The sequence below is a fragment of the Antechinus flavipes genome, chromosome 4 (genome assembly GCF_016432865.1).
Source record: "Antechinus flavipes isolate AdamAnt ecotype Samford, QLD, Australia chromosome 4, AdamAnt_v2, whole genome shotgun sequence".
Lineage (NCBI taxonomy): Eukaryota > Metazoa > Chordata > Mammalia > Dasyuromorphia > Dasyuridae > Antechinus > Antechinus flavipes.
The window spans coordinates 111239201-111266210 of NC_067401.1; the positions used below are offsets into that span (position 1 = coordinate 111239201).

The following is a 27010-nucleotide window of genomic DNA, read 5'->3' on the forward strand; positions in this document are numbered from 1 at the left end:
CCTGAGCTAGGATGGTCGTTGGGTGAGAGTAAAAACTGGACTAATTGAAAGAAAGATGATCAGTATAATGGAGAACTCTCACAGCTTTTCAAAATCTCCTTTGAGTTTTACCCTGCCCCTAATCCTAGGTTCTTCATCCCTGACCTTTTGTATATTTCCCTTCTCTTTGCCTCAGGTAGCTGAATTGAGGACAAAGTTGCCTGACCCAGGCCCAGCTCTCAGTTATCTACATAAAAAACTGCCTTGCCACTTCTCCACTATTTTAGAATAATGGCTCTCATTTACATAGCATTTTAAGTTTTGCAAAATACTTTCCTCATAATAACTCAACAAGGCAAGTAAGACAAGTGTGCCCCACTAAAAGAGTGGCAATAATACAAATTTACTTGTGTGCTCTCTATAGAAAGGTATTATGTCCCTGAATTAATTATCCAGCAAGAGAGTGTAAGCCTAAATTATCTCCTCTCTAGGAACCATCAGTCCATTAGCTATCTCAATTCTTCTCTGTCTCTCCCAGTACTTTGTAAGTATAGCCTTTTTAAAAGATTTCTGTATATCCACTGGTGAACAGTAGATACTGTGCTTACACACATGCTTAGAACTTCTTCCTCATCCTCCCAACTCCAACTAACTTCACCTGTCTTCAAATAAAAAGAAGGTTTGGAAGAGGAAACTATGGAATTTTACTTAAAATAAGAACAATGTGAAATCTACAGTTTATACATGATTCTAGAACCTCTACTCTGCTTCTGGAATTTCCTCTGTCATCGAAACCCATAATCACTGGACCCAGTTACTCAACATACTGTGGCCACAGAGTTTCCTGAACATATTGGAAATGGAAAAAAAAAAAAAAACAGCCCCAAATTTAAACACTTTTCTACATGGAGTTATTTGCCACCATCCATTTCTTCTACATACAATGTTAAGACTTTGGGGGTTCAGGGAGAAAGTCTTAAATCATCTTCATCCACAGGTCATGGGGAGGATTAAAGAAAGGGGACTGTTTGGGACTCTATCTCTGCATTGGGGACCACAAGGAAGAGAAGCTATATGGGAAAGAGCAGTCATACCCTCCATTTTACGATATGGGATTTTCAATATATGCTGGCCCACACCTTGTTTCTGCTTCCAGATGGGGTTCTACATTCTTCTGATTTATGATTAAATCTTGACTCATTTCTCCTCCAGTCTTAAAAAATGTCAGAGAGACTCTCAGACTGTCAAAACTTCCCATTTCCAATCTCAATGTCTCAGCTCTGCCTGGGATATCCCAAATCTCCAGGGCAAACAGCTCACCTATTGCATGAGTACATATCTTTCCACTTCCCTGTCTTCTCTTGAGGCTTATTGCCAGTGATCACCCAGCTTCCTTGTCTTCTCTTTGTGTTCTGTAAAATATCAAGGGAAGTTTTGGTTTTGGTGGTGGCCATCTCACAAATTCTATTCCAGTTGTCTCTCTCATTGGGGACTGCACTGACTGCATGTATAAAGGAGATTCCATTCCCACCTTAATTAATGTAATCACAGGAAGCCCAGAATATTGTCCCAAATATGCTCTCAAATTTTCCAAAAAGGACATACTAATTGTATGTGTCCTTTTTATGTATAAATTATGTTTTAATGTTTAAAAGTTAATCTATGTCTCACCACTCTATCAGGTAAAAATTCCTTTCCAATTGTGTTAAGAAGGAAGCAGTATAATTGAGAGAATCGGTCAAATCCTCTGGGTCTAGATTTTATAACAAAACTCACAAAAAGCAGTTCATTAAGCAGTATGGGAGTTCTGCATTTCAGGGTTGGAAGCTCTTGGTATGATGGATTCTACAAAGGTGAAGCAGGAGAAGGGGACTTTGTATCCCTTTCTTTTCCCTACCTCCACCCCATAGTCAGTCTCAGAGCAATAGGAGACAATGCATCCAAGCGAGGAGCAGAGATACATTGACATAACTAAAAAGATACAGTCGATACAATTATTGGAAGGAAGAAGAAACTTCAAGGAATGTGACCCCTTGTGATGGTGGATGTTAGCTATGGATTCAAGAAAGGAGCTGATGCTAGGATACCTTTCTTACTTCTTCCCTTGCGAAGAGAGCTAACCACAATCCCTTTCCTTGATCTTTGGGGTGGCGGTAAAGATTAGCAAATGCTTCAAGATCATGCCCTTGACACTGAGAGGGAATTCTGGGAGATTTGGAAACATAGTTGATGAAGCATTAGTGACCTTTGGGATGGGGGTAAAGATTAGCAAATGCTTCAGGATTGTGCCCTTGACATTTAGAGGGAATTCTGGGAGGTTTGGAAACATAGTTGATGAAGTATTAGTGAGGAGAAACACAATATATCTTTGTAATTTTCCTGGTGAATATACTGTGTATCTGTAGCCTGTTGATTACCTATATGTTATCAATATAGAAGGTCAAGGCTGAGCTAAGACATTTCCCAGAGTGGGGGTGATGGATCTATAGATATTTCTATTTTTGTGATCCTAAGCAATAGGCTAGAATTATTTAAAAAAAAAAAAAGTACAGATTTTTTTTTTCCTGACAGGTAGAGCTGGAAACTCAGTGAGACAGAACTACTGGTCTGTTGTTTGTATATAGTGCCATGAAGGGACCTATATACACACATATGTATATATATCTTCACATACATACATATACATAATATATATTAATTAGAGGAAAAGAATAAGCATTTGTATAGCATCTACTATATGCTAGCATTGTGTGAAGCACTTTACAAACACTTTCTCATTGAATCTTCACAAAGGCTGTGAGGTAGTTGCTGTTGAAAAAACAGAAACAAACAGAATTTGTGACTTGCCCAACATCATGCAACTAAGGAATGTCAGGTTGGATTTGAATTCAGGTTTTCCTGAATTTTTATTAGTTTCATCACATATACCCCTTTGTGGGCAAATGAATAATAAAGTAATACCATTTTCTTGTGAGTTTGTGTGTGCTGCTGGAGCAGTATCTCTTGTTATCTGGGATAATTACCAAGTGCATATCCAGCCTAAAGCCAGTATCATACCCATTTTACTGATGAAGAAACTGAGGTTTAGATAAGTGACTGGTTCATGATCTCACAACTGGTAAAGAGTGAAAATAGAAATTGAACCTAGGGAGTTCCTTCCCTTGCACCATCCTCTTAAGAGTGATCTGACATGACCCCCAAAGGAAGAAGTAGGAGTGACATTTAGAGTAAAAATCAAGAGGATCTATACAACTATCCTATCTCTTCCCCATTTTCTTCCTATGAATAGAGAAAGTCAGTAGGAAAAATTTTTTCCAATAGAATGTACACTCTTTGAGGCTTGGGATTTTTTTTTTATTAGTACTTCATACTTGTTGAATTATTATTTTTTTTCTGATCATATTCTTTCCCTTAGCATAGGTTTTCCCTGGATATCTGGGCTTCTAATGGGAGGCATGAAGTCCAGAAATGGCCAGAATCTGCTGAAGGAGGAGTCCTTGGAAAGACAGGAAGTGGGTAGTGGTGTTTTGGGAAGAAAAGGCAGAAAGCAGCCACAGAGCAGTATCAGGACAACTCTCTAGGATGGAACTGGGATACAGGAGAGGGTGGATGTGGAATAGCAGTACAGGTGAGTGAAAAGCTGGATGGGGAGGGGAGAAGAGGGCATTTTCTGTGTCCCTAAAAACCCCTTCCAGTGCTTTCTTTCAAATATAGTAGAATCAGAAAGATAGAGAGGTTGGGGCAGGGGGAAAGGGAGACTGGTTAAACCTAATCCTTTGATTGTCATCATCTCCTAAACCACAGGATGCTGGAGAGTTAAAGTTACATTCCAATTTATTTTAAGATAGGAGACAGTGGCCTGGCTGAAACCCAAGGAAAGGGCTCTCAAACTTATTCTGGAAGACCAGTTTCCTGGGAGTTAGATCTTGTCTGCCTCCTGGAGATGCTCCGTGTGGATGGAAGCTAAAACAGCACCTGAATAGGGGCATCGTTTTTAGTTTGGATTGAGCAATTTGAGACACCAGAATAAGGTCTCCTCATGTCTCTAGATCTTCTTTCTATTCCTTTTCAAATGCTTTGAGAATAATTGCTCCAGTTTAATTGGGATCCCGATGATAATTTTCCCCTTCTCCACGAAAAGGTTGACTTGATTTTGGTTGATTTTTTATGTCCAGGAAATGGGTCAGGTCTGAGGTTCAAAAAAACCTCTTTGGCTAATCCACTGGCCAGCAGTGTGACCGTGGACAAGTCACTGAACCTCAATTTCCTCCTTTGTCCAACAGACAATAATATTTGCATTATTCTTCGTTCTGGAAAAGGACCTTGATATCAGGGAGGTGATACCCTGACGTACAAGTGAATTGGATTTAAGCGAGGGAGGGCTGTGCAAGGTCATCTGCCTCACTTTCCCCTCCAGCGTCATCTGGGTCGGTGGCCAGAGAGAGATCAAGGTGACTGGAGAAGGGCCTGGATACACTGAGTGGAGGAAAGCACTTTTTAAACCTCAGCTCTTTCCTAAGGACCTATAATTTTGGAAAATCTGTGTATCATCCAATAGCATTGGAGAGACAAAATCCTTCCCCAAATCTTTAGTCGTGAGTATTACGCTCCTCCTTTTACCCGCCTCTTTGGTAAATGAAGATCATCTGTGGAATGAACCATTGTAGGATGGGGGGAATTGAATTTTGTTTCAGTATATTGGCATAAAACACCGATAATTACAATGTTTATAAAAACAATTATTAATCTAGAAATTTTAATTAAATATTTTAAATGTATATAGAATGTTAAAGAGGAGTAACTAAGAATTTAATTCGGGAAGTTTTTATATACTTCTCCTACGGACCAAATGAGAATGTTCATGCTTTCCCTCTTCCGACAAGGGAGGCGGAGTCAGGGAAGTGGAGTGTTCCAGGGCGGGGTTGGTTGGCTCAAGGGAGAAAGGATGGGGGGAATTTTTCGAAGAGAAGGCTTTCGGTTAGGATAATATCTTTTGCTTACTCGTGAACTAATTCTCGTCCTTCTGTTTAATTAATGTGTGGATTTGGGAGCCTAGGATCCTAGGTTTCGGACAAGAAGGGGAGGAAATCGCTCCTTTATTCTTTCTCCACCCTACCCCCCCGCTTGGTTGAGTCTTTTTCTCCCCACGTGTTCCTAACGTGAGGTAGGCCGGTCTGGACAGTTTACCTGGTCCAGGTTGAGAATTGGGGGCGTCTCATGGCGCCGAGGGATGGGTCTCCGCGGCTGGTGCTCCTGTTTAGCGGCAAGAGGAAGTCCGGAAAGGACTTCTTGACGGATGAATTGCGGAGCAGGTAGTCAGGAGGAGAGGGTGGAAGAGACGTCAGCTTTAGGGCAGATGCAGGGTCCATTTGGGGAGGAACCCGGGTGTTTGACGTCTCTTGCTGGGTGGGTGGAAGAGGGTTGAGGGGTCTTTGCTTACGTGATGCATTGTGTGGCACGGACCTTCTCCCCCGGAACTTAAGTACTCTGTATACTGCTGTCACTATCAGTTCCTAATGCCCATAGCCCCTCGACTTGCGCACCAGAGAAATCTCCCCCAAAATAGAGACAGTGAAGAAAAACAAACCACTATGCCATTGTATCTGACAGTGTATGTAGCGTTACGCACATGTTGTCCACCACCTTTCGGCAGATCAGAAGGTAGTGTACATTATGATTGGCACCTGGAACTAGTCTTTGGAATCTTTGTTAATCAATGCTTATTTAATTGAATGAAACCAAAGTGTAGGCGCCAAAGAAATGATGCTACCTAACCGAACAAGGGGTTTAGGCTTTTTAGGATCGTAGAATTTAGAGCCGGGAGGGAGGGAGAGATCAGTGCCTCATCTGTCTTATTGTAACCAATGAAGAAACTGAGGGGTGACTTGCCTAGTATCACACAGGAATTGAGTGGCAGAGCTGGGATTAGAATGTAAGGCTTCTGACTCCAAATTTAATCAGTCTCTTTGCTTCACACCAGCTATGTCGAATTTAAAAGAAAGGGGGACTCTAATCTGTCCATAGGGATCCCTGTGAATTGCATATTGGCTTAGTTTTAAAATGCCATATTATCCGTGTTGTATTTTTATTTTGTAGCATATTTAATTTGGTTGGGGTAGTACTTGGTGACAGCCATCAAGTTTGGTATCTCATCATCTACAGAATACTAGTGTTTTTCCCCACTTGCTTTTTCTTGATGCCTGCTGGGTGGTGCAAGTGAATATCTCTAGAAGACCTGTGTTCAAATCCTGCCTCAGACACTTATTGGCTCCATGATGATGCGGGGCGAGTCATTTCATTTCTACTGACCTCAGTTTCCTCATCTGTAAAAACTTCTTAAGTTGTTGTGAGCATCAAATGCCTTAAATTAAGGGCAAGGTAATGTACCTTGCAAAGTTAGAAATGGAAAATGAATACCTTGTAATTTTAAACATTTTGATTAACTTGCATGCCTATTGAGGGTGGGGAATAGGAACCTGTGGAGTAGGTTCAGGACAACAGGTAAGGGAGAGACAGGAGTTTTTTTGAATGGCAGGATTGATGGAAATGCCTTAGGCTGGTTGCTTAATATTGAAAGGAGATTGGTTTTGGGGGAGAATCATGGGTAGGGCTCTGTAGTTCAATGTTCTGTTCTTTCCATATTCCGGAGTACTCTCAACTTTTCCTGCCAGAGCAATCTCAGCCAAAAAATGACTGATCTCCACAAGGGTGCTTGTTGTTGGACAGAGACCTAATAGTCTTGTGCCTATAGAACTATAATAATAAATGCTCCATGATGTGAAACGATTTGTGGAGAGATTTGTTATGTATGTGTATATATATCTATAACTCACATCTCTTTATATGCATACTTATGTATAAATATATAGATATTTATATCTTTTTATATGCAATTATATAACTATAACTATAATCTCCATCAGTGTAGAGAGAATGAACTGAATCTGTGACTATCATCTTCCTGTGGAAACTTTTGGACTAGAAACTTTTTTTCACCCAGACATTTAGTAACTCCTTATAACTTAAAATCTTATTAGTGAATAATTGCCTGGGGCATTGAGACATTGAGGGATTTCCCCTTGTTCACATAGGGAGTATGTTTCACTGATAGGACTTAGACTAGATCTTACTAACTCCCTATAAGCCCTCTAGATCCACAGTGCTATAGGCATTCATTCTTCATGTCTTAATTATTTTAATTCATTCATTAATTAACTTTGCTGAGGCAGTTGGGGTTAAGTGACTTGCCCAGGGTCACACTGCTAGGAAGTATTAAGTGTCTAAGGTCACTTTTGAACTCAGGTCTTCCTAACTTTAGGGCTAATGCGCTATTCACCAGGTTACCTAGCTGCTCCATCTTAGGTTTTTTTTTTTTTTTTTTTTGGGAATGTTTTTCTGAAATTTCAGTTTTATTTTTTTTATTATTTTTTAAAATAATTTTTTATTGATAGAACCCATGCCAGGGTAATTTTTTACAGCATTATCCCTTGCACTCACTTCTGTTCCGATTTTTCCCCTCCCTCCCTTCATCCCCCTCCCCCAGATGGCAAGCAGTCCTTTACATATTGAATAGGTTACAGTATATCCTAGATACAATATTTGTGTGCAGAACCAGTTTTCTTGTTGCACGGGGAGAATTGGATTCAGAAGGTATAAATAACCTGGGAAGAAAAACAAAAATGCAAGTAGTTTATATTCATTTCCCAGTGTTCTTTCTTTGGGTGTAGCTGTTTCTGTCCATCCTTGATCAATTGGAACTGAATTAGCTCTCTTTATCGAAGAGATCCACTTCCATCAGAATACATCCTCAAACAGTATCGTTGTTGAGATATATAATGATCTCCTGGTTCTGCTCATTTCACTTAGCATCAGTTCATGTAAGTCTCACCAGTCCTCTCTGTATTCATCCTGCTGATCATTCCTTACAGAACAATAATATTCCATAACATTCATATGCTACAATTTACCCAGCCATTCTCCAATTGATGGGCATCCATTCATTTTCCAGTTTCTAGCCACTACAAACAGGGCTGCCACAAACATTTTGGCACATACAGGTCCCTTTCCCTTCTTTAGTATCTCTTTGGGGTATAAGCCCAATCATCTTAGTTATTTTTAAAAAAATGTTTTTTGACTCCTGGTGATGTTGAAGGATGCCATGGATCATTCATTCTTCATGTCTTAGATATTAAAATATATATATATATATATATATATATATATATGTTTCTTGATTCTTACTGAAGATCTTGAAGGAGGTGTTCATACTTTGTATAGGAGTAGACTAGGGCAGCTAAGTGGGATAGTGGGATAGGCCGGTCTGGACAGTTTACCTGGACCAGGTTGGGAATTGGGGGCAGTTCATGGCTTCAAGGGCTAGTCTCCAAGGCTGATATCAGCTCCTGTTTAGTAGCCCAGGAAGGACTTCTGACTAAAGTGTGGAGCAGGCAGGGGAAGGTAGAAGAGATGTCAGATTTAAGGTGGTGGTTGGAGGTGCAGGACCCAGGAATCAGAAGGACCTGGGTTCAAAGCTGGCCTTAGACATTTTCTAACTGTGTGATCCTGGGCAAGTCACTTAACCCTGTTTGCCTTAGTTTCCTCATCTGTCAAATGAGCTGGTGAAGGAAATGACCAAACTACTTCAGTATCTTTGCCAAGAAAACCCCAAAAGGGTCATGAAGAGTTGGATAAGTGAAACAGTTCAATAACAACAAAGAAATTGGACTAACTGGATTCTGCCATCTCTTCCAACTCTTCTTAAGTCTTTATAGTTGATATATTTATATACCTGAGGTCATGTAAAAAATTTCTCAGCATAAGGAATCCCAAGTGGAAAAGGTTTAATTCCTATTTTAGAGGAGGAAATGAAAGGGGAAGTAGGTTGCTCAGTAAATCAGCAACAAACATTTATTAAGTGCCTTCTGTGTGCCAGGCACTGTGCTAAATGCTGCAGATTCAAAGAAAGGCAAAGGACAGTGCCTTGGAGAAGCTCACAGTTTAATGAGGGAGAAGACAAATTATGGGATAAACTGGAATTAGTTAACAGAGAATTAAGGAGATTTGGGACAGGAGTATTATAGAAGGTAGGATTTTAGTTGGTATTTGGAAGGAACTCAGGGGGTTAAGATGAGGAAAGAGAACATTCTAAGTAGGGGGACCATCAGAGAACCACCCAGAGCAGAGAGATGGAGATTGTTCCTGGAGCAGCCAGGAGGCCTATGTCACTGAATCATAGAGTACTTGGAAGAGGTGTCCAATGATGCCAGAAGACTAGAAAGTGGGAGTTGAGGGAGGGATAGGTTAGGAAGAGTTTGAACACCAAAAAGAGGATTGAGGATTTAATCTTAGAGGCGGTAATAGGGAGCCACTGAAGTTTATTGAGTAAGAGGGGATAACCTGGTCTGATCTCACTTTAGGAAAATTACTTTGTTGATTGATTGGAGGATAGGGTGGGGAAAGAGTTGAGGCAGGCGAGCCCACCAGCAGGCAGGCTATTGTGGTCATCCAGACCCGGCAATCCTAAGGTCCTGCCCCCAGGATGCTGGCAAAGACTTAAATCAGAGTCTGGCTTCCTCCTTCCCTGTCTAGTGCATTAAGTCCAGAAAGCTTGTGTTTGAAGCAGGAAACCCCTCATTTTGATGAGAGAGTCCTTAGGAAAACGCATTCATGGTTTCCCACAGTGACTTGTCACCATTTCGCACAGCTCTCCCGGACAGGACGATTTTCTTTTTCTCCAGCCCGATTCCGTCACGCTGATGAGGTGGCTGGGGGAGCCGTGGGCTCTCCGGCTTGTGGGAAGTCTGTTGGGTGGCTCTTGCCAGAGTAACTGAGGCTGCCAGAGGGGAGTGGCAGGTGCTGGGCTGTCCTCGCGTACAAGTGTTGGCTTGAAGGTGGAGCAGAACACTGGGTGGGGGAGCAGGTCTCCGTGAGCTAACTCGGGTCTGGCCTGGGGGGTATCTTCCCATCCCACAGGCTGGGGGCGGACGTGTGTGCTGTGCTTCGGCTCTCTGGACCCCTCAAGGAGCAATACGCCCAGGTATGTCATGAGACAGCTGGATCTGTGCCCCCCTTGGTAATTAATGCTTATTTGCAGGTAAGCTGTAACTTGTCTTACGCCCCAGACTGGCTTCTGCCTGCCCTAGCCCACTTGTGGGCGCTACTTTTGGTAAAACAGGCTTTTAAGTCAACTCAGCAAGCATTTAGTAAGCATTTTCTGTGTGCCAGGCCCTGTGCTAAGCACTGGGAATACTGATACTAGCAGAAAGACGGTCCCTGTTCTTGAAGAACTTCATTCTAATGGTGAGAAGACAATATATAGAAGGTAGCTGGAAAGGGGCACAGGATGGAGAAGCCTGGAGAATTCAGAGTGCAGACCAGAGAGGAATGAAACCTTACTCACAAAGCTCCAGTGGCTTCCCTTCCCCACTCCCCAAGTGGATGTAAGCTTCTTGGGAGCAGAGACTATTTTATTGTTGTTTTTGTATCTTTCATAGAACCTGGCATATAATTACTCTAATAAATACTCTGTGAACTGAACTCTCTCTCTTGGCTCTGCTAGATTATTCAGAGTTCCCAAATATACCTGCTACTTTCCTGCTCCCATAACTTTGCTTATTCCATTGCCCTCCTCCAGGCCTCTGCCTACTCTTATTTTACAGATGGGGAAACTGAGGCTGGCGCACTGGGCCTGGAGTCAGGAACACCTGAATTCAAATCCAGCCTCAGAAGGAAATGGCAAATCATCCCAGAATCTTTACCAGGAAAACCCTAACTGGGCTCACAAAGGGTCAGACATGACTGAAATGACTGGTTGACAACAAGGGTTGGGGAGGCTGCTGGTTAGCTATCGGTATACCCCACCCCAAGAGGGCAGCCCTTTTTGTTAGAAGGGCAGTCTGCTAGAATAGGGCTTCTTAAAGTTTTCCCACTCACGACTCCTTTTTCCCCAAGTTATTTTTGTATCACACCAGATATATAGATATATAAAAAAGGCACACCAATCAAACACTTATCGATGATAAATCATCATCTCACGATCCCCAGGTTCAGTTAAGTGACCCCATATGAGGTTACAAACCATAGTCTGAGCACTTGGGATTCTAGAGCCACAAAATACGGGTGGCTTTCGGGAGCAGTTCTTCCCTCTCCTCCGGCTGAGCCTGCTGCAGGAGCTGCAAGGGGCCTTGGGGAGGTCTGCTCAGACCCCTCTCAGGTTACATACCGAGTCTGCAGCTCTGACTTGGCGCCCCTCCCCCCTTGCAGTTCCCCAGTGACTTAGGGCTCCAATCCAGGCCCTCACCTCCTCACAGGACACGCTTTCCAGACCTTCACGGCCGGATGCCCTTTCACGGGGGCCCCAGACCATCAGTTTCCCTTTCAGAATGTGCCCCTGGAATGGGACCTGGACTCCAGGTGTGGCCTGTCTGGCACATGCCCAGAATCAGCAGGACCAGGGGAAGGGCCTTGCCAGGGTCTGGATGCAGATCTCGGGGGTCCTTTCTGCGAGTCCCTGGGCGGGAGTAGGATGGGCCTGGCTTTGGCCGCTGATGATGGTGGTGGTGGCCCCGATTCCTCAGCTTTAAAATGGAGGAGTTGGACTAGGGCACAGAGGGCCCTCCCGCCCCGGCGTCCGGCCTTGTCTGGCCAGCGGCTCCTTTGGAAGGCCTCCCCGTGTCCCAAGCTACAATGTAGGAGTCCTTGGAGGACCCAGGGCTTGGAGGAGCTGGATGGGAGGGCCCCAGGCACAATCTTTTCCCATTCTCATGCATTCAGGGAAAGGAAACTTATTCCCCAAATAATTGGGGAAGATGGATCACAGGATGTGTGTGTTTAATTCAGGCTTTCCCCAGACAAATGGAAATGGAGGGGAGTGTCCTGGGGCCAGGGGGAAGGGAGGGAATGATCACCTCTCCTCACAGCCGAGCCGGAGTGACCTCTGGGGTGAGTGACCTGTTTTTGACTTGTTTTGAGCAGGAGCATGGACTGGACTTTCAGCGACTCCTTGATGCCAGCAGCTACAAGGAGGCCTTTCGGGAGGACATGATCCGCTGGGGAGAGGAGAAGAGGAAGAGGGACCCGGGCTTCTTCTGCAGGAAGATTGTGGAGGGGGTCCCCCAGCCTGTCTGGGTAAGGGCCTTTGTGAAAGTGGTTTTTCTGTGGGCCTTGCACACCCAGCCTTGGCCCTTTCCTCCTCCTCCTCCCCCCTCCCCCTGCACCCCCTGTCCCCATCCCTGGAGCCCAGAGTGGTTGAAAGCAGCAGGTCCCTCCTGAGGCAGAAACTGCATCTCCTCCTTCCTCTGGACCCTCCCCCTTCCTGCTTATGTACGTTCTGTGGAGCCAGAGCCCAGGAGGGCCACACACAGTCAACTCTGGTGGGATTTACTGAAAACCCGCTGTTGCCCAGCAACAATAATTAGCATTACATGGGCTTTAGGGTTTGCAAAGTGCTTTACATGTATCATCTCATTTAATTCTCACAACTCCCCTATGAGGGAGGTACAGTTATTATCCCCATTTTACAGATGAGGAAAACCGAGGCCCAAGGTCACTCAACAAGTAAGCATCTAAGGCAGGATTCAAACTCAGACAGAGGATAATCACTGTTCATTCGTTCACTTGTGATTCTCTGTGTCTCCATGGGAAGGTAGCATGCCAGATCTCCCCTTTGCCTTGAAGTCTGTCCATGCTCATGTTTGTGCTTTTACACCATTATCCATCTCAGCCTATACCTTTCCCTTCTCCTTTTGCCTTCAGTCTTTCCCTACATCTGGACCTTTTCCTCCGAGTCCTTTCTTCTCATTATGTGGCCAGAGTAATTTAAACTTCAGCTTCTGGGTTTGTTCTCCCTTATAACAGCATTTCCATAAGCCAATTAAGGTTTCCAAAGCCTTTTACTTATGTTATTTGACTTGATCCTTACCATTGCTCTGTGAAGTAGAGGCTATTGTTAGCACCATTTTTTACGGACTAGGAAACAGAGACTGCCGGAGATTACATGGGTTTTTTAAAAATTAGATTCCCTTAGTTCTCTCTGCATGTAATCCTCTGTTTTAGACACAGTGCGCAGCAGTGGGTTCCGTCTGGGGTCAGACACCTTAACCAAGGCTGGGATGAACAGAACCCTGGGATAGGGGCACGGGCCTACTGAGGCTATTTATCAAACCCACTTCAGGGTCCCAGTTGACCATAAGCACCTCCAGGGTCACAGAGCTAGTTACTGTCTAAGGCTGGACTTGAATCCAAGTCTTGTGCTTTGTCCCCAATAATGCGCGCTTCTCTTTCAATTAAGAAGGGACGTCGGGGGGAAAATGTGAGCTGGGGACAGAGTTTGGGACAGATTACAGGGTCCTGGATCAACAGCTTCCAGGGCACTCAGAGGCGGTCCTATCCAGCTCTCTTTCAATATATAGAACTGCTGAGGCCCAGGGAAGTTAAACAGCTTTCAGGGTCACACATCTGCTGAGTGGTGGAGGCGAGATTTGAACCTGTGCCCTCTGACTCCAGAATCGGTGTTTTTTCCCTACCGTAGCACATTTACACTTGAAGGTCCCAGGCTGTGCCTAATTTATGGATCTCTGCCTTTTGGGGGGGAAATGGTTCTATGTTATAATGGTTAGTTCTTTGGTCTGTAAATTCAGTTCTTGTGTGTGTGTATGATTTCACTGGGAGAGGGAGCACTCAGTGAAGAAACTCCTTCTTCCAGTGCAGTTAGGCAGGCAGATTGACACACGTCCTGTTATCTTGGACACTGATTGAGGCCTGGAAAAGTTGCCATGAATTGTCCGGGCTCATGTAGCCAGCCTGTGTCAGGGGCAGGTCTTGAATTCAAATCTATTCCTGACTTGGAGGCTGTGTACGCCACGATGCTTGTTGTTGCACCTTATCCTGTAAAATCTGAATTTTCTAGCTGTGATGACTAGTAGTACATCTATTAGTCATGAGTACTGTACTAATAGTACAGTAATAATAAGGAAGCTTAACTGTCAACTGGACCACAACTGGCCTCTAACCTGTAGGTAACCGGAGCCAAACATGCAGAGCAGGTTAGAGTCAGTAGAGTCAGGACACAAACACAAAATGATGTTTGCAAACAAAAGCCCCTCCTCTCCTAAGAAGAAGAGCTTAACGTGCCGCATGAAAGGAGGTCTTATATATCACAAATGGGCCAGATTGCGACACATTCATTTTTAGGTCTTGAGTTACTGTTCCCACAGGTTCTGTGAGAACAGTATTGTTTGAGGTCTAGAGGGTCGTGCCCACCCTATAGGGCACAGAACCAGAATTGTGTGATGGGAGCAGAAGTGCTGTACCTCTCAGTGACAAGGAACAGGGATTGTGAACACATGATGGATGACCCTGGGAAAAAAGGGGAACTAAATCCCTCAGTGAACACCTGTTGCTGGTCCAAGCAATGCACTTTGCCAGAGAGTAATATCATCCTGGGTGCAGAGGATTATTGTTAGGCCAAGCTCGGGACGCAGCCTGTTTCCTAGGGCTTAGCTCTGGGAAACAGGGTATCTCCAAAACAGGTTTTTTTTTTTTTTTAAATAAATAATAGCCTTTTATTTTCTTCTTTTAAAAAAAATAGCTTTTTATTTTCAAAATATATGCAAAGATAGTTTTCAATATTCACCCTTGCAAAACCTTGTATTCCAAATTTTTCTCCCTCCCTTCCCCCCACCCTCTCCCCCAGACAACAAACAATCCAATATATGTTAAACACGTATGGTTTTTCTCTATACATATTTCCACATTTATCATGCTCTACAAGAAAAATCAGATCAAGAAGGAAAAAAAAGAGAAAGAAAACAAAAAGCAAACAAATAATAACAACAAAAAAGGTGAAAATACTAAGCTTTGATTCACATTCAGTCCCCATAGTTCTCTCTTTGGATGCAGATGGCTCTTTCTATCATAAGACCATTGGAACTGAACTGAGTCACTTCATTATTGAAGAGAGCCACGTCCATCAGTTAATCAGCACATAATCTTCTTGTTGCTGTGTACAATGATCTCTTGATTCTACTCACTTCACTCAGCATCAGTTCATGTAAGTCTCTCTAGGCCTTTCTGAAATCATCTTGCTAATTATTTCTTATAGAACAATAATATTCCATAACATTCATATACCATAATTTATTCAGTCATTCTCCAACTGATGGGCATCCGCTCGGTTTCCAGTTCTTTGCTATTGCAAAAAGGGCTGCCACAAACATTTTTGCACATGTGGGTCCCTTTCCTTCCTTTAAGATCTCTGAGATACAAGCCAGTAAAAACACTGCTGCATCAAAGGGTATGCCAGTTTGATAACCCTTTGGGCATAATTCCAAATTGCTCTCCAGAATGGTTGGATCAGTTCACAACTCCACCAACAATGTATTAGTACCTCCAAAATATTTGGCAACTGAGAAAGGGAAAAGAGTTATAGGACCATAACATCTAGGGGATGGTCCATTCAAGTGAAAGTTTAAGAATGGGAGACGTGGGTATATTTGTAGGCAGCAGGGAAAGAACCAGTAGAAAGGAAAAGAAGTTGAAAATAGAGAGTGAGGTTGAGAATGGGTTGATAATTGTTGATAATGTGTTGGAAAATAGTGACAGAATGGTATCAAAGGTGTGTGATTTGGGGTTTACCTTGACAAAGAAGAAATCACCTCTTCATTTGAGCAGAATAAGTTAGACACAAATTTGACATGCTGAAAGGGGAATAGAGTATAAGAAGACTCATATTTACAAGGTTCTTTAAAAAAGAGATTTATAAAGAAATTTCTTCAATTTTTCAAGGATATTTAATTTTGACCAAAAATCCCTCTGTTATGGACAAGTCAACCAATCAAAAACTCTGGGGTGCAGATCATTGTGATAGGTACTAGGGGAGATACACAATTATGTAAGATCTTCCCTGCCTGCATAGAGCTTCCAGTTTAATGTGGAATATACCCTGTACCTCCTTGCTCTCTGTTCAGATCATATCTGGGGTATTGTGCTCAGTTCTGGGCATTTTTCAGGAATGACACTGGAAAATCTCCCAAGGTGAAGGAGTGAGGGGTGAGGGGAAGGAACTAAAGACTTCGACTTGGGAAAATCAGTTGAACTAGGGACTCTTCTGGAGAGGAGAGAAATGCTCCCATGTGGAAGAAGACAAGCTTGTTACGTGTGGCTCCTGGGGACCTTCATGTCTTGCCTTCTCTCTTACCTTCAAACTTTTTTCAGTGTAATTTCCAAATTCATTCAACTAAAAGTGCCCTCCCTGAAGTTATCAGTGATCTCTTAATTGCTCAAACTAATGACTTTTCTTAATCATCATTCTTCTTAAACTCTTTGTGACATCAGGGTGTTTATTTATGAAATAATGGGGTTGGGGCTTCTTCCAGCTCCTTGATCTTGGATCCTAGGAGCCATAATCCCGAGGGCTTGCTATCATGAGAATGGTCTACGCTGGAGGTTCTAAATTGGCTTTTTATATTAGTTATTGCTGAATGGAGAAATACCAAGACCTTAGGAGAAAACCAGAATCAATTTTTTTTTGTTGAAGAAACAAGTCTGAGAGCACTAAAAATCTTTTATTGTTGAGAAACTTGCTGTCGCCCCCGAGTGGTTAATTAATGCTCCTAACCATCATCTCTGGGACTGCAGTTCACTCCTGCTGGCTACTAGTGTTGATTAATGAAGTGTGTTAGTATGGGAGACTAGGGTAGAAGAGCTTGTCAACAAAGCTTTTAGCCTTGTAGGGGAGAGGGAATTTGGCATTATCTAGTGGCTAATGACTTGATGCATTTAAATTCTCATCAACTTTAATCTTTAATTCTTGGTATAGTAGAAAGGGCGCCAGCTTTGAACAAAAACCGTGGGCTTGAATCTGGATCTGGATACCTTTGTTGATCTTGGACCAGCCACATCTTTCTCATCTGTAAAATAAAACAATTGGAGTTAGATGATTTCTGAGGTTTCTTATACTTTGATGTCTTGTGACCCTAGAAGAAGAGATGGTTTCTGGCTAGGGGCAGTCCATTCCTAGAGGCTTCCTTACTCCTGATTCACAGAAACCTTCTAATGTTTTTTCTATGATGTCATGCAGAGTTACCTCCAAGGCTCAGCTTGCAAGTGATACTGATCTCCTGACTGTTCCATGAACAAGATAGTCCACCTCCTAGCTCCAGGCATTTTTTTCTGGTTGTTCCCAGTGCCTGGAATCCTTTCTCTCCACTGATTTCCCTGGCTGCTGCTGCTATTTCTTCTTCTTCTTCTTTTTTTTTTTTTTGGTGAGGCAGTTAGAGTTATGTGACTTGCTCACAGTCACATAGCTAGGAAGTATGGATTTTGAGGTTGGATTTGAACTCAGGTCCTGCTGACTCCAAGGACCAGGGCTCTACCCACTGCACCATCTAGCTGTCCCTAGTTTCTTTTAAGGCCCAGCTTCTATAAGAAGCTTTTTCTAGCCCCTCTTAATTTTCTTGCCTTTTCTCTGCCAATTTCCCCCCATTTATCCCATGTATAGTTTGATTTTTTGCCTCCCTCATTAGGTTTTTTTAAATTTTTATTTTTATATATAACTTTTTATTGACAGAACCCATGCCAGGGTAATTTTTTTACAGCATTATCCCTTGCACTCGCTTCTGTTCCGATTTTTCCCCTCCCTCCCTTCACCCCCTCCCCTAGATGGCAAGCAGTCCTTTACATGTTAAATATGTTGCAGTGTATCCTAGATACAATATACCTCATTAAGTTTTAAGGTGACATTTGAACTTGAGTGTCTAAGAGTAGAATTTGGTTGGCAAACCTACTGCAGAGCAGGTTGGAGGCTCTGGCTCCCCCACTAGATTGTTCGCCTTGGGGATGGTGGTGGAGGGAAATGACTCTGGCTTTCAGTTCTTTTGCTTTCCCTCTTCCCCAAACCCAGTATGGCACACGTGCCAGGCCAGAGGTTGTCTGATTGTGTGTTCTTTCCAGCAGCTGGTGAGCGATGCTCGGCGAGTGTCAGATATTGAGTGGTTCCAGTCCTCCTTTGGAGATGTGACCCAGCTGGTCCGAGTGGTCGCGTCAGAGGAAAGCCGGCGACAGCGGGGCTGGGTGTTCACAGCAGGTGAGCTTTGCCTCCAGTTTTTTTTTTTTTTTTTTTTTTTTAAGTCTTATTCAGCAGACCCAAAGAGGTACAGAGGATCAGCTCTTTCCCAGGGCAGAGACTTGGCCTTCTAGGAGAGTGTGGGTATTGCATCCCCCAACAATAATTTAATGACAGCACTTTTGATTTTGCAAAGCCCTTTTCTCCCAACAGCTTGGTGAGGTAGATAATGCAGGTACCCTCATTTAACAGGTGAGACCCACAGAGGTGAGACCATTGACCTTTTGTCAATCAAATATTTATATAGTTCTGGGATTGTATCATTTTGGGAGGTCCTTCCCTGGCAAGTCCCTGTCCAAGCCTGCCCATCCTGTGCTCAGAGGGTCTGCCTCTGGAAACCTTTCTCCCTCGTGATCACACAGCTGGCAAATGGGAGAACCAAGGCCTGAACGCAGATTTTCAGTCTCCTGATTCACTGCTTTTTCTGCCATACCATGCAAGGCTGCCTTGAAGGCTGAGTGTAAAGGACATTGGCCTCCTGACTGTTCCCCAAACAAGATGCTTCATCTCTTACTTCCAGACATTCTCTCTGGCTGCTTAAAATGTTCTCCTTTCTCTGTCACACCTACTGACCTCCCTGGCTTTCCCCCCCTAGGTTCTAACTAAAATCCCACTTTCTAGAAGAAGCCTTTCCCATCCCCTCTTGATTCTTGTTCCTTTCTTCTGTTAATTATTTCTTATCTATCCTGTATATAGCTTGCTTTGTATATGTTTGTTTGTTTGTGAGCTCCTCCAGGGCAGGGACTTTTTTTTATCTCTAGCTTTTAAAATAGTGCCTGGTACATCGTAGGTACTTAAAAATTTTTTATTGATTGAGTGGAAAGGATTTTGTTCTTATAGTGTGTCTCCTGGGAAAATGTCTTTGGTGGTAGTAGTGTTAGAATGGGATAGGAGTTTATTCACCCCCTACTTCTGTCTCCTCTTGCCCTGCTTTTGGGGGGGATGATGCTTCAGCCAACCTGTATAGGTTGTATGTGTTTGAGGGAGCACCAGCCCTAAAGGGTTTGGATTCTGCCTTAGATCCAGGTTACTCTGCACACTCCTTGTTTGTGCTTAATCTTTATCTGAGCTGCTGCTGCTACTTGTCTTTGTCCTCTTAGGAAGTGAAGCTTCTTGGAAGATCTTCTCACTTCTACTCTTTCCCTTCTTTGGTCCGTACTTCATATCATTGTAAACATCATCTTTCCTATTTACTGTTTTAATCACGCTACTCCTTTGCTCAGAAGTCTTTCATGGCTTCCTCTTGTTTCTCAGGTGAAGTTCCACCTTTTTTGCCTAGCACTTGAGACCTTCAACAATTATGTCTTTGTAACTTTCTAACCTTGTCTTAATTCCTTTAAAAAACTATAATTCAATACAATTTAGTGACCATTTATTTAGCACCTACTATATATCAGTTATTGTACTAACCTGGGAATACATAAAAAGGTAAAAACAAACAAACCAAAAAACACCACCAGTCTCTGCCCCCAAGGGCCTTATAATCTAATTGGGGAAATGCCACACAAACAAATCTATACAAAACAAACTAGATCCAGGGTAAACAAATTTTTTAAAACTGGAATTTAAAATGTCTAGGGAAGATTCCTCCAAAAGATAGGATTTTAATTGGGACTTGAAGGAAGCCAGGAGGTCAATAGTTGGAGAGTAGGAAGAGTGTTCTAGACATGGTGGAGAGAGAGCAAGAGGAAATGCCCAGAACTGAGGTACACGGTCTCCAGTCAAATTGCGGTCTCTCTGCTTATGAGCATAGTCTGTGCCCTCCAACCTTCCTCCATGTCTCTGCTTATGGGGTTCTTTAGGGCTGGAATGTCCTTCCTTTCCCATTTTGCCTGTTAAATTTCTACCTAACCTTTAAAATAGGAATTCTTTAACCTGGAGTTAAGTGTTCTGCCCAAAGTAGTTGTTTAATAAATGTGTTTTGATTGGTTGACTTATCCATGCCAGAGGGGGTTTTGGTCAAAGTTAAATTTCTTTGATTAACTGAGGAAATTGCTTTGTAGGCTTAAAAGCACAACATAAATTTAGTTTGTTGTCCTGAAACTGCAATTTATAAAATATTTTATATTTACAGGATAATTTCAGGGGGCCTGTGAACTTGGATGGGAAAAAAAAAATTAGATCTTTCATTTCAATGTAATTGGTTTTCTTTGTATTTCTGAGAATTTTATTTTATGCATTTAAAGACTTTTTTTTGAAGTAGAAATCCATTTCACACAAAAAGACTGAGAACTTCTGCTTTCAGATCTTTCTCAGATTTCCTCTCTTCCATGAAGATGTCCTGATGTATCCCTTGTCAGTATTGCACTTTCCTCTTAAAATTTCATAAAATATTTTGCATCATGATTGTCTGCGTAATGTTATAGATTACTCAGGCAAAATTCAAGTACCCTTTAGCCTATGTTAGACTGTAAGTCTCATGGGGACAAAAAATGTCTATTTAACTTTATATCTTCACCAGCATCTAACACAGTGCTGTATACCAAAGAATTGTTTTATAGATATATTTTGATTGATTGACTTAGCCATATCAAAGGAAGTTTTTGGTTAAAGTTAAATTTCTTTGATTAGCCTAGGGAATTGTTTTGTGTTCCTGAATGGGCTATCTCTAATCTATTTAAATGTGAATTATTAGAAGATTCTATTTTTTTAAATTTTAAATTATATTGTTTTTTAAATTTTCTTTAATATTTAGTATCCCCCCAATTATATGTAAATTTTTTTAACATTTGTTTTTTAAAATTTTGAGTTCCAAATTCTTTCCCACCCTCCCTCATTGAGAAGACAAGCAGTTTTACATAAATTATATATGTGCAGTCATGCAAAACTTTTGTTTCTTTTTTTTAAAAATTATTACAGCTTTTTATTGACAAAACATATGCATGGGTAATTTTTCAACACTGACCCTTGCAAACACTGCTGTTTGAACTTTTCCCCTTCTTCCTTCCACCCCCTCCCTTAGATGGCAGGCAGTCCCATACATGTTAAACATGTTAAAGTATATTTTAAATACAATATATGTGTACATATTTATACAGTTCTTTTGTTACATGAGAAAAATCAGATTTAGAAAGGTAAAAATAACCTGGGAAGAAAAACAAAAATGCAAGCAAACAACAATAGAAAAAGTGCAAATGCTAAAACAGATTTCTGTATTACTCATGTTGTGAAAGAAAATTCTCCCTCTCACCCAAAAACCAACCCAAGAAAAATAAAGAAATTAAAACAGACTATTTTTAGAGGTGCATTCAGACTCCACCAATTCTTTGTCTGGGGAAGAGTAGCATTTTTCATTATGAGACCTTTGGAATTGTCTTAGGTCATTGTATTCCTGAGAATAGCTAAGTCATTCACAGCTGACCATTATACAATATTGCTGTTACTGAATATAATGGTCTCCTGGTTCTGCTTATTTCACTTTGCATCAGTTCATATAAGTCTTTCCTGGTTTTTCTGAGAGTATCTTGATCATTATTTCTTACAGCACAGTAGTATTCCATCTTATTCATCGCACAACTTATTCAGCCCAATTGATGGGCATCCCTTCAGTTTCCACTTTTTTGCACTACTAAAAGAGCTGTTACTGCTATTTTTGTATGGATAAGTGCTTTTCCTTTTTGACTCTTTGGGATTCAGACAGTGGTGGTGTTGTTGGGTCAGAGAGTATTTATGGTTTTATAGTTCCAAATTACTCTCTAGAATCTAAGACCCCAATTTATAAAATACCTGAGTTGTTAGTGGATTTTGAAAACTTGCAAATTTATAATATAAATTACAACAAAAGAAATAAATACAGGCTTGACTCTGCCACTGACACAAAAAATCCTCCCTATATGTAATTATTTGTAAATCTAGTGTTCTCTGATGGTAAATGTTTTCTTATTGTAATTCCTTTTCTCCTCTAAACTTAACACCACTAAGTGATACTGTATAACCTTTTCATATTTTCTAAGAAGGAGCTTCTAGTTTTAATATATTTTTTTTTAAGATGAGTTTCCTCATTTGTGCTGAGGTTTGGACACAGGGAAGCAGTTTTTGTACTTTTAGTTCTTAACATCCCTAGGACCTTAGTTTACCTGAGGATGAAATAAGGTTGAGTCTCTTCTAGCTTTAAGTCCTATGATTGATAGAAAGGGAGCTCTGGCTAGTTCCCTTAGCATTCTAAGGCTACGGAGTCAAGTCGTGTTTTTTCATCTCATGGATTATCTACAGCATGCTTAATCTTAGACTGGCATCCTCTTCACCCAGATCACGTCTGGACCTCTTCCTCTCCCCAGCAGCTGCTCTTGGCTCAGGCAAGGCTAATGCTTTTTAATATCATCCCAGACCAGAGTCAAGAAGATCTTGAATAGAGAACCTCATACAAAAACTTCATACCAGAAAGTGATGGGTTGGATTAGTCAATCAGTCAAGAAACAGTTCATAAATATTTATTAAGCACCTACTATGTCCCAGGCCCTTTAGAGCTGTGGAATTACAGAGAAAGACAAAACACAGTCCCGACTCTCATGGTGCTCACAGTCTTATCAGGGGAATACAAACAAGATATAGAAAGATAAATTGGGGTTGTTTGAGAGATGGCTCTAAGATTAAGGAGGGTGAGAAAGGCTTTCTGTAGAAGGTGGAATTTAGCCAGCTGGAACATGAAGGAATCTTCATGGGAGGTGGGAGAGGTGGGAGAGCATTCCAGGCATGTGGGGGGATGGCCCGAGAAAATACCTGGAATTGGGAAATGGAGGAATAGGTGAGGCCATTGTCATTGGATCACAAAGAATGGTGGGCGGGGTCTAAGGTGGATCGGACTGGAAAGGTAAATGTAAGTAGGGAGAGATTGTGAAGGGATTTGAATGCTGGAGGAATTTTATATTTGATCCTGGAGGGTTGTGTGTGTGAATGAGAGAGAGACAGAGAGAGAGAGAGTCAGATAGACAAATAGTAATTTAGGAAGATCACTTCGACTATGGGGTGCTGAGGATGGACTGGAGTGGCAACTAGTGTGTTTTAATTACTCTGGCCACTGTGGCCTGTCATTATCAGTGAGGAATGGAAAGCAGTGGCAAGGATTACCTCAAAGATCACTCCTTCCCCAGAAGGGAGTGGGAAACGGACTAATCAGTTATCAGATATTTTGCCAGCAGTTCCGCATGGGGGTGTGGAGGTGCTGTGAAGGTTTCGGTGATGGCATACCTCTGGAAGAGAAGGCAAGGCAGGGCAGGACAAAGAGAAAGGACTAAGCTTTGTTTACAGACCAGACTAGACTAAGACACCAGATTCAATTCAGTTCTTTCTTTAAAAATTATTTTTATTTATTTCATTAGATCTTAATTACATGTAAAAAATTTTTTTAACAATCATTAAAAAAAAAAAAATCCCAATTTCAAATTCTCTTCCATTATTCTTCTCTCTCCTCCCTGGGAAAGCAAGCGATTTGTGATTATACATGTGAAGTCACGCAAAACATTCCCATACTAGCCATGTTACAAAAGAAAACACAAACACAATAAAAAAATAAAGATAAAGAAAGTCCAAAAAAGTATGCCTCTGCACTCAGAGCTCATCATTTCTCTCTTTGGAGGAGAATAGCATTTTTCATCATAGGGCCTTTGAAATTGTCTTGGATCATTGCATGGATCAGAGTGCCCAAGTCTTTTATGGTTAATTATCTCTACAACATTGCTGCTACTCTGTACACTGTTCTTCTGGTTCTGCTCACTTGACTTTGCATCAGTTCATATAAGTGTTTTTAGGTCTTTCTGAAAGTATCCTCCTCCTCATTTCTTATAGTACAGTAGTATTCCATCACAATTGTATAGTACAGCTTGTGCAGTCATTCTCCAATTGATGGGCAACCCCTCGATTTCCAATCTTTGCCTCCACAAAAATAGCTACTATGCATATTCTTGTTCAAATGGGTCTTTTTCCAGACCCAGTAAGAGGATGTTGCTAGGTTAAATGGTATGGGTGATTTTTCACCCTTTGCGCATAGTTCCAAATTGTTCTCCAGAATAGTTGACTAGTTCACAACTCCACCAACAGTGCATTAGTTCCTTAATTTTTTCCCTCCCAGAATTTGTCATTTTCCTTTTCTTTCATGCTAACCAATTCGATAGGTGTGAAGTGGCATCTTAAGATTTGTTTTAATCTACAGTTCTCTAATCAATAGTGATGTAGAACTTTTTTTTTTTGTATGACTATTGATAGCTTTGATTACTTCTTCTGAAAAACTGCCCATTCATATCTTTTGACTCTTTGTCAACTGGTGAATGCCTCTTATTTTAATAAATGTGGCTCAACTCCCTATACATTTGAGGAATGAAGCTTTTAACAGAGAACCTTGCTGTAAATCCTCTCCCTCCCCCTTTCTTGTTGTCCTTCTAATTTTCTCTCCTTTAATTTTGTTTGTACAAAACCTTTTTAATTTCATATAATCAGAATTATCTGTTTTAAACTTCCCTTAATCCTATCTCTTGTTTAGTCATAAACTCTTACTTTAGCCATAGATCTGACAATTACATTTTTCCATGTTTCCCTACTATACTTATGATATCTATCACCTTTTATATCTAAATAATTTATCCATTAAGACCTTATCTTGGTATGTGTGTGAGGGATTGGTCTATACCTAGTTTCTGCTAAACTGCATCCAGGTTTTTCCCAGAAATTTTTGTTAAACATTGATTTCTTAACCCTCAAAAATTGGATCTTTGTGTTTATCAAGCACTGTATTACTATAGTCATTTACTACTGTGTCTTGGGTACCTAGTCTATTCCACTGAACCATTATTCTATTACTTTGTTGTTGTTCAGTCACATCTGACTCTTCATGACCCTATTTGGGATTATCTTGGTGAAGATACTTGGAGTGTTCGACATTTTCTTCTCTGGCTCATTTGACAGATGAGAAAACAGAAGTAATCAGGGTTAAGTGACTTGTCCAGGATCACACAGCTTATAAATGTCTGCAGTCAGGGCTTTCTGACTCCGGTCTAGTGCTCTATCCACTGTGCCACCTAGATGCTCCCTTAGTACCAGGTTGTTTTGATGATTACTGGATTTAGTTTTTATAGTTTCAGTCCTGTCCATTGGAGAGGAAACCAGAAGTTGAATGAAGTTGTCAGTGATTTACCTATTATTATATGTCTTTTAAGTAGAAATATCAGCAATTCATTTTTATTTTGGTCATCTGTTTAGAATTAGTATCAATAATTTAAGGATTAAAGTAAATAATTTAAGTAAATTATTATTACATCTTTATTAGTCAGTTATTATGACCACTTTTTGAGAATATTGTAGCTTATATTCTGATCTAGGTATGGACTTCATTTGATGGCCTCTGACGTCCTTTCTAATTCTGGACAGTTTTTATGGCTTGACCTTTGGAAAGGCCATGAGTGATCTGACCTCTGTGTTCCTCCTTCTGCAGGAGTGGATGATGCCGAATCAGAATGTGGCCTGGACCACTATGGAGCGTTTGATTGGGTCATTGAGAACCATGGTGATGATCACAAGCTGGAGCAGCAGTTGGGGAAGCTGGTGGACTATATCCACAGTAAACTACAGCCTTCAGAATGTGAGGGTCGCATTGAGGGGAGCTGACACTCTCCTACTTCCCAGGCCCCCAGGACCATGAGGGCAGGTGTGTGCCTTGGGGGAGAAAGAGGAGCCCTGCACTGAGGTTCTTCTGAGCCATCCTCCTGGGGGGAGGCCACAGGGCTGAGGTTGAATTCCAGGTTTGGGCATGCAACCTGATTTCTGGATCTCCTTCCCTGATGCATATAGTAATTAATCCTAGCCTCTTGGGGCTGGGCTGAGCCTAAAAGGGTAGAAAATCAGGATGAAGTGAAAGAAGTCACAAAGTATGTGAAAATATTTTTAGTGCTCTTCAGATGGCTCCTTGGGGTCTACAAGGGGCACTTATGCCTTTGGTGCCATAAGTTTTGGGCCTCATCACCTAGAGCTCCCGAGAACCAATGTTTGTGGCAAGGAGAACCGAGGGCACACTCATTGCTGGACTGGCATCTGATCTTTCAGATGCAACTTGCTTTCTTTCACAGGCTCAAAGTAGGCCTGGGGATGGGATGAAGTGATGGGGAGATCTGTGAAGAATCCTAGGATTGCCCTTATTATACATGTATGGTTATCTAGCTCTGTACTTCCCAAAATAAAGCTGGATTTGTGGATGGATCTGTTTTGGACAAGTATCTGAGAATCTGGATTTGTGTGTCTGAGTTGTTATTAGCTTTTATAACCACAAACCTGAGGACCACTGACCCTTGAAGACAGCAAGATTCTTAAAAAAAAATTAAATTGTATTTCATTTTTGGATCAAAATCCTCTTCCTTACTTCTTCCCCTCAATTGAGAAATAAAAAACAATCCCCCTGTTAAAAACATGTATAGTGAAGTAAAACATTCTAGCATTGGCCATGCCCAGAAAAATCTGTCTCAATTTGTACTCTTGAGAACTCTGAAGAAGGGAGTGCCGTGTATTGTCTTGATTCCTCTGGAATTGTGATCAGCAAATAGACTGTGGAGTCCCATCACTGACTCCTACCCATTAGGGAACACTCAGTTTCCTCATCTGTAAAATGAATCTAACAGTAATATTTATTAAAGTAGTTATCAGGATCAAATGAAATAAATGTTTGCAAGTTTTAAAAGCACTAGATAAATGTTAGCTGTTTTATTATTATTAAAGCTATTATCACTTCTTTTCTAGACTATTGCAGTAGCCTCCTAATTCACCTCCTTTGTCTTCTGTCTTTTCTTGTCTTTTGTCTTGTCTTGTCTTGTCTTTTCTGTTTTTTCTTTCTTTTCCATTCTTTGTTGATCCCCAAATAATTTCCCCAAATAATTGTATAGCTTTGATCAGATGTTTCATGCTTAGAAACCTTCAGTTTTCCCATTTTTC

At 41.5% G+C, this 27010-nt stretch overlaps 1 protein-coding gene across 3 annotated transcripts; it reads left to right on the forward strand.

The window, feature by feature from the left end:
• Positions 1-4915: 4915 nt before the first annotated feature.
• PMVK (phosphomevalonate kinase) lies at positions 4916-26284 on the forward strand. Of its 3 annotated transcripts, none has more exons than XM_051993924.1 (5): positions 4916-4956; positions 9952-10015; positions 11953-12105; positions 17929-18061; positions 25524-26284. In XM_051993924.1, the coding sequence occupies exons 1-5, from the start codon at positions 4925-4927 to the stop codon at positions 25694-25696; spliced, it is 555 nt and encodes a 184-aa protein (XP_051849884.1). In that variant the 5' UTR covers positions 4916-4924; the 3' UTR covers positions 25697-26284. The 3 variants fall into 3 exon arrangements, with proteins under 3 accessions (XP_051849884.1, XP_051849882.1, XP_051849883.1); XM_051993922.1 differs by lacking the exon at positions 4916-4956 and adding an exon at positions 5152-5291; XM_051993923.1 differs by lacking the exon at positions 4916-4956 and adding an exon at positions 5152-5291 and having other exon boundaries at positions 17932-18061.
• The last annotated feature ends 726 nt before the right edge of the window (positions 26285-27010 follow it).

What these genes read in the sequence shown, in the direction of transcription:
- PMVK (XM_051993922.1), top strand. Translation starts at nt 5,197, where the DNA reads ATGGCGCCGAGGGATGGGTCTCCGCGGCTGGTGCTCCTGTTTAGCGGC. An exon ending in ACGGATGAATTGCGGAGCAG is followed by an intron (nt 5,292 to 9,951) that starts GTAGTCAGGAGG and finishes CCCATCCCACAG; the next exon opens with GCTGGGGGCGGACGTGTGTG. An exon ending in TCAAGGAGCAATACGCCCAG is followed by an intron (nt 10,016 to 11,952) that starts GTATGTCATGAG and finishes TGTTTTGAGCAG; the next exon opens with GAGCATGGACTGGACTTTCA.